Source organism: Trichosurus vulpecula, unplaced genomic scaffold (genome assembly GCF_011100635.1).
Source record: "Trichosurus vulpecula isolate mTriVul1 unplaced genomic scaffold, mTriVul1.pri scaffold_43_arrow_ctg1, whole genome shotgun sequence".
In the NCBI taxonomy this organism is placed as follows: domain Eukaryota; kingdom Metazoa; phylum Chordata; class Mammalia; order Diprotodontia; family Phalangeridae; genus Trichosurus; species Trichosurus vulpecula.
In genome coordinates this window covers 1,246-8,754 of record NW_023494526.1, presented here as the reverse complement: position 1 = coordinate 8,754, position 7,509 = coordinate 1,246, and the positions used below count along the sequence as shown (strand labels likewise).

Genomic DNA, 7,509 nt, shown 5'->3' with positions numbered 1-7,509 from the left:
TCTCCCATCATTCTGACCTGTCGACAATGCTTTGGATCCTGGCTCTGTCATCCAGTATAGTAGCAATGTCTCCCAGTTTCAAGTCATCTGAAAATTCCCTTTGCCTGCCTTCTATGTCTTCATCCAAGGCACTGATAAAAATGCTGAATAGGACAAGACCAAGGACGGATTCCTGGTATACTCTGCTAGGGAGCTTCCTCCAATCTGACTGTCACCCATTAAGGACCAATCTTTGGGCCCCAGCCATTCAGCCATTTCCAAATCCAGCTAGCCATATTATCATCTAGTCCATATCTGACCTTCTTCTCCCCAAGGGCAGCACTGGAGGCTTTGTCAGATTCTTCGTTGGAATCCAGGTTTACTGTATCTACAGCATTCTCCTGATCCATGAGCTCAGTTATAGTGTCAAAAATGAAAGGTTCATCTGGCATGACCTCTTTCTGATGAGGTCTTGATGGCCTTTATACAGCCACTCTTCCCTTTCAAAATGCTCACAAACCATTTCTTTTATAATGGGTTGTAAATTTTTTTCTGGGAGGCAAAAGCAAAATTCATTGAACCATAGATTGCAGACTCATCCATCTTCCCTTTTAAAAAATATTGGAACATTTGTCCTCCAGTTTTGTGGGACTCACTACAGTAGTGAAGACATTCATTGATCTACACTAGCAGCTCAGCTTCAGCACCTTTACATTTGGCTATTGCAACAGTCCAGGTAAGACACGACCTCTGGGGCCCCTTACTTCCCTGACATTCTATGATTTCTGTGACCTTTTTTTTCCTTAACCACAAAAACATTTCAGTATTAGAACAGGCCCTGCAAAAGGAACCTCTGCCTAGGAACTGATGATGCCCTTCGTTCCTAATGCTCATTGGCTCTCTCAACTCTGAGGTTGCCCAGCCCTGGGGCAGACAAGAGAGTGTAAATTCTTAGTCTGGGAGATGTGGGGGGTAGTTCCCATGAAGTGAGGGCCATCTTGACTGTTATATCTCTGGGTCCCTCAGCCTCATCTTGTCTCCAGGATGCTGTGTGTCTTGCTCCCCAAGGATAGAGTCTGGATAGAGGCTCTGGCTGTGACCCTGCTGGTGCTGACTTCCCAGGTGGCTACAGGCAGACACGCCCCAGGTAAATAACAGAGCAGCAGCTTCTCAGAGAGCACAGGTGGGGCCCAAGGGGAGCACTCTTCTCCCTGGGCCCAGACCAAAGGAAGGACTTGGGACAGGATGGACCCCAGATAGTTGGACAGTAAATAAATCTGTTTTCAGGCTCCCCTCCCAACTAACTCTTCCTTTGGCCCTCCTTCCTTTCCCCCTTTTCCTCAGGGTTCAGGGACTTGAAGTGAGGAGGTAGAGGTGAGGAGGAAGAACATTCTAAGCATGGAGGACAGCCAGAGAGGGCCCAGAGTGGGGAGATGGAGAAATGTATGGGGGAAGAACAAGAAGGCCAGTGTCACTGGATAGCAGAGTGCTGGGGGCCTGGGAATGTAAAGTGTAAGAAGGCTGGAAAAGTAGGAGGGGGCCAGGTTGTGAAGGGCCTTGAAGGCCAAGCAGAGGATTTTATATTGGATCCTGGGGGTGATAGGGAGTCCATGGATCTTGTTGATTAGGGGATGGCATGGTCAGAGCTGCCAGGGTCTCCCACCCCCATCTAAACTTTTCTGTCCCACTAAACATCTTCCCAGAGTCTGTCTAAGCTGCTGGAAAGGTTTCAATTTGGCTGTTATTTGGGAAGGAAGGGGTAGACTTTCCTGGATTAATTTCCCAGGTATGGTTTCAAGGCCAGTGAAGCTGGAGTATTTGACCCCACCTCTGGTTTTCATGAATAACATCCTGGTGCAGTAGGGAAAGGTCTCCCCATCCATCCCTCGGAGGCAGATTAGAGGCAGACACTGGGCTGGAGGGGCAAAAGGGATGGACCCAGGATGGCTTTTCTCCTGTCTTCATGATCCCTTGTTCATGGGCTGAGAAAAGAGGTACAGGCCCAATGTTCTCCAATCCCTCCTCCCCTGGATCAGGCAGGGCTTGCCCTCTCTGCCCCCCATCTGCCAGTGTCATCTCTGGTCTCCACACTGCTGCTGCTCTCCCTGAAGCTGGGGTCTGGATCAAGGAGTCTCTGCCATGACCCAGCAGGGGAGTGAGATCCTTTGTCCTGGGCAGGGAGGGAGCCCTCTGGGATGGGACACAATCCTCTCCCAGCTGGTGTAAGTATTGTGGGGGAGCAGATAAAAGCCCCTCTGGCCTTGTCCATATTATTTCCTCTCCAGCCTGGCCTGGCACCTGGCCTGGCCAATCACAGTCTCCCTGGGATCCTAACCTGCTCTAGAGCTGTCCTCCAGGATCTGACCCACTTTTGAGCTTTGTCACTTGCTCTGCCCCTGCCATGTGTAGCCCCCATCCTCCAGGGCTGGGCAGGAGAGAAGGGCCTTCTAGAGACAGTCTGTCAGGGCATGAGCAAGAGAAACCCAAGGGCAGGGGGATCTCCCAGTCCTAGCAGGGTGATGGCTGCTTAACCCAGCTGACAACTCCAGGAACACCCTGGTGTCAGCCATGGGTGTACTGAGCACGTGCTGCCCCCATGTGGACAATCCTCCAAACTACACAATGTTGAAGTACCCTCCCAGCTAGAAGTCAGTCAAACTTTTACTAAGCCCTTACTATGTGCCAGGCACTGGGTTAACCGCGGGGGACACAAAGAAAGGTAAAAGTCTCTGGGAATGTCAACGTGAAAACCACTGTGTATAAGCAAGTTATATTCGGGATGCTTTGGAAATAACCAACAGAGGGAAGGCACTAGAATAATTAAGGAGGATTGGGAAGCTTCCTGGAAGATGGGATTTCAGTTGGGACGGGAAGGAAGCCAGGGAAGCCATGAGTCAGATATGAGGAGGGAGAGCATTCCAGACATGGGGCACAGCCAGAGGGAATGTCCAGATTTTGGAGATGGAGTGTCTGGCAGGAGGTACAGCAGGGAAGCCAGTGTCACTGGATCACAGGGTACATGGGTGGGGGAGGGGTAGTCAGGGGTAAGGAGACTGAAAAGGTAGGAGGGTCAACATGAGAAGGGCCTTGAAGGCCAAACAGGATTTCTAAATTTGATGCTGGAGGTGATAGGGAGCCACTGGAGTTTATTAAGCAGGTGAGTGACAGGGTCAGATCTGTGCTTTAGAAAGATCCATTAGACAGCTGATGGAGGATGGACTAGAGGGGGAGAGCCCGGAGGCAGGCAGACCCACCACCAAGCCATTGCAGCAGGGCGCGTGGAAGGTGGAGAGGGCCTGCATCAGGGTCAGGTGTATTCAAGATGCCACAAGGGCAAAATTGCCAAGTTTTGGCAACAACAGATTCAATATGGTGAGGATAACACTGAGGTTGTGAGCCGAGGTGACTAGGAGGATGATGGCACCTCACCATAAAAGGGAGAGAATCCATGTCTGTGAGAGAATGACACAGAGAAGGTCCTCTTTGTGGGAGGAACTAAGGGAGTGTGAATAGCCTTTGGCTTGGGCTGGAGTCTCATGTGGGTAGAAGTTGGAAAGAAGGCTAGAAAGGGAAATGGAGGCAGAGGTGGAGAAGGCCTTCCTCTCAAAGGCTAAAGAATTTCTTTATCTGAACAGCAATGGAGAGTCATGGGGTGAGCTGGGGCCTCTGGAGAGGAGATTTTAAACCAAAGAAACCAGTTAGGAGGCCACTGCAGATGGTGAAGCTTGACCCATCATGCCTGGCCTCTGGAGCTCTCTCTTAATTGCCAAAGCCAATGGTCTTTTCTTAGGCTTCATCCTCCAGGAACTTTCTGCTGAATCTGACCCTGTCAGCCTCCCTCAGCCCCTGGGTATTCTCTCCTCTCTGGGTTTTTGTGATTCTTCTCTCTCTTGGTTCTCTCCTTACCTGTCTGATCACTCTTTCTCAGTTTCCTTAGCAGGTTTATCATCCACATCCTATGCCCTAAATGGGGGTGTTTCCTAAGGCTCTGTCCTGGGCCCTCTTCTCTCCTCTCTGTAACTTCCTCAGCTCCCATGGAGTTCATTCCCATCTCTGTTCAGGTGACTCCAAGGTCTGTGTTTCCTTCCCAGTGTCTGTCCAGCATTACCCGCTGCCTCCTGGATATTTCAGGCCCTGTCTCTCTAAGCTCTCTTAAACACAACATGTCCAAAATGGAACTCATTGCTTTGCCCCCAAACCCATCCCTCTTTTAGACTTTCCTATTCCTAATGAACATAATGCAATTCTTCTCATCTCATGGTTCATGACCTTGGTTTTATCTTCAGTGCCTGACTCTGCCCTACCCCCCCAGAGTCACTGCCATAACCTTCCTTACATGTGGCGGGTAAAACCTGAGATGATGAAGGAAACAAAGGTTCGAGCTTTTGTGCGTATCGGTTTATTAGCAATGTCTGCCAATTACTCCACAAACTGGGACCAGACTTCCTCAGCTTAGGCCTGGACCCTGAACATAGGATGAGACAGACGTTTATATATTAAAAACAAGGAATCACATAAGGCCAATGAATTAACAGAAAACAAAAGAACATTAGGTAACTTGAATTCTAATTGGAGGAAGGATTAGGGACTTTCCAAGTTGGAAGAGGGAGAGCAAAGAGGTGCAATTCCCTGAAATTAGAAAGAGGTGCCCCCCCCCAAGGGTCTGTGAACACTTAAAGGAGTGTGGAAATACTGAGTGACTGAATAGAAGGGGGCCAGATTTCAGATTAGGCAGATGGGCAGCTTGGGATGTAAAATTGTGACAAAACTCCCTGCCTCAGTCTCCTGATCTGCCCTTCTTTGTGGTCCACACAACCTTGGGCCTTAGTTAAGGGTCTCTAAGCAGCAGGAGAGCTGGTCCAGCCTCCAGCCACGCAGGGCTAGGTTCAAACAATGAAATAAGGTTTTCTCCCAATTCCCACAATTGAACACAATTTCTCACAAGACAGAAATTGGGTTCTTCCCATAATGGGATAGAAAGGGAGCTGAGCTAGCTCCAGAGCTGAGTCACAGGATGCAGTCAGGGGGGTTCACTCAGTTCCCATAATTCATCACCTGCTGAACTAATCTCAATTTCCTCCTACATACAACCCTTTCTGCTGCTCTGGCCACCATGTGAGCAGACCCTCATCATCCCTCACCCAGATTATTATCATGGCCTCCTAATTGCTGTTCCTGTCTCAAGTCTCTGTTCACTACAGACCATCTGTCACACACCTAAAGATGTATTTTTCCTCAAGAGCAAATCTGACTAAGTCACTCCTCTCCTCAATAGACAGCACTGGCTCCCTATTGCTTCTGTGATCAGTTAGAACTTCCTTTGTTTATTCCTTCACTGGAACCCTCTCTTATATGACAATTCCCCTCTTCCTGTACTCTGTGATCTGTCCAAACTGGCCTTTTCCTCACAGACTGAATCCATCTCCCACCTCTGGGCCTTTGTCCCTGGCCATCCCCCATTCCTGGAATACACTCCCTGCTTCCCTCTGCCTCTTGGATCCTGTCTTCCTTTAAGGCTCAGCTCAAGCACCAGTTTCTAGGTGAAGCCTTTCCTGATCCCCCAAATGCAGCGTCTTCCCTCCTTCCCTACCTTCTACTCACTCGGATTCGTGCTGTCTGTACTTTTATGGACACTTGTCACTCCCATTTGAATGTAAAGCTGCGGATGGTTCCCTTCTTTATATTTGTATTCCCAGCATCTAACATAGTGACTAGCACACAGCAAGCACTTAATAAATGCCTGTTGATTGACTGACTCTCTTTGGGGAAGTACAGCAGTGCACAGAGAAGAAAGACTGTTAAGTATAAAGGAAGCTAGGAATCCATGAGTTGGGGTGGGAGGGGGGAAGGGCAGGCCAGGCACGGAGGCTGTTCACATGTTTGGAGGTGGGAGATGAAATGCTGAGTTTGGGGAGCAGCCAGTAGGTCAGTTTGACTGAATTGTATGTGAGGGGGGATAATAGGAGATGCTGGAAAGGTAGGCTGGACTCAGACTGGGGAGGGCTCTACATGCTAAGGCTGGGGTTTTGAAATTTCTCCAAGGGTCCATAGGGAGCCACTAAAGGTTCTTGAGGGGGTGAGTTCAGTGGTCAGACTCAGACTTTTTAAAAATTACTTTGTCCTTTGTGGGGTGGATAGATAATGATATCAGCTCAGTCAATAAGCATTAATTTAGTGCGTTCCTGTGTGCCAGGCACTGTGCTGAGGGCTAGTTTACACAATAAGAACAGTCATTTCCTGCCCTGGAGAGCTCACATTCCAGGAAGGAGGAGGGTACAAAGCCATGCCCAGGAGGGGGGATGGGGGAGGGGCCCTGGGTCCACAGTCACAGGATTGTGAGCAGAGTCACACACACACAGCAGATCTCCAAGTCCTTTTTCAGTATGTGAGGGTGAATTGACGCTCGATTAATGTTCTCTGATCCAAAGGAGGAGAGAGGGGCTGTGACCTTCCGAGGGTCATGCGAAGGTGGTGGGGAGGGGCTGTCACCACGCCGAGTCTCTGCCAGAGGGCTGGGCGTAGGGGGTATAGCAAAGAGAGCATCTGTAGGGGTACATTGATCAGAGAGTGGGTTAGACTGCCGGTGAGGAGGACTTGGGGGAGGCGTGTTCGTTACGGTAGGGTGTGTTGCAACCAGGCTGGGGGTGGTTGAGAGGCAGCTGTGACGCAGCAGACAGACAGGACCGGTGTGGAAGCTGAAAGTCTGGGTTCGAGTCCAGCCTCCATTCCAGATTTGCGGTGTGACCTCGGAAAAGTCGCTTGCGGTCTCTGGGCCTCAGAGGGGGTGGGGCTGAGCATGCGCAGGAAGGGCAGCGGGAGGTGGGCCATGTTCTGGTTGATCAGGCCCAGGTTGTGGTCATGGATGCGGGGGCGGGGTGTCCGTCAGGGCTGACCCTCCTCCCGGTGTACCCCAGAGCACTTCACGGAGCAGGGGAAGTCCGAGTGTCACTTTGTGAACGGGACGGAGCGCGTGCGGTTTGTGGATAGATACATCTACAACCGGGAGGAATATGTGCGCTTCGACAGCGACGTGGGGGAGTTTGTGGCGGTGACGGAGCGGGGGCGGCGCAGTGCTGAGTATTATAACAGCCGGAAGGATTACCTGGAGGACGAACGGGCCTCGGTGGACACTTACTGCCGGCACAACTACGAGGTCATCGAGCCCTTCTCAGTGCGCAGGCGCGGTGAGTGCGCGCCCCCGGGGAGAGAAGGGGGGACCAGGGGAGCCCAGCAGGCACCCAGGAAGAGGGAGGAGGGAGCGGGGGAGGGGCGGAGCAGGGAGGGAAGAGAAGAGAAGGGGCTGCAAGGGAGCGCAGAGGGAGGGGAGGCAGTGATGGGAGGGGGCAGGTGAGGAGGACAGAAGGAGGGGGGGGTCACAGGAGCAGGTGCAGGAACAGGGGCCCCCAGAGCAGGGGAGAGACAAGGGGGAGCAGGGGTGAAGGGAGGGGGAGATGATAGATGGAGAGAGAGGAGGAAGGGAGGGGACCAAGAGGGAGGAGCAGGGGATGGAGGTGGGGGGAGGGGAGAGAT

At 51.4% G+C, this 7,509-nt stretch overlaps 1 protein-coding gene across 1 annotated transcript; it reads left to right on the top strand.

Moving 5' to 3' along the window:
* Positions 1–931: 931 nt before the first annotated feature.
* LOC118833346 (DLA class II histocompatibility antigen, DR-1 beta chain-like) lies at positions 932–7,163 on the top strand (the record flags this gene model as incomplete). The annotated part of the gene is made up of 2 exons (XM_036740706.1): positions 932–1,126; positions 6,894–7,163. Coding segments are annotated over exons 1-2 (373 nt in total), but the record flags the coding sequence as incomplete, so codon positions are not given.
* Between the last annotated feature and the right edge of the window lie 346 nt (positions 7,164–7,509).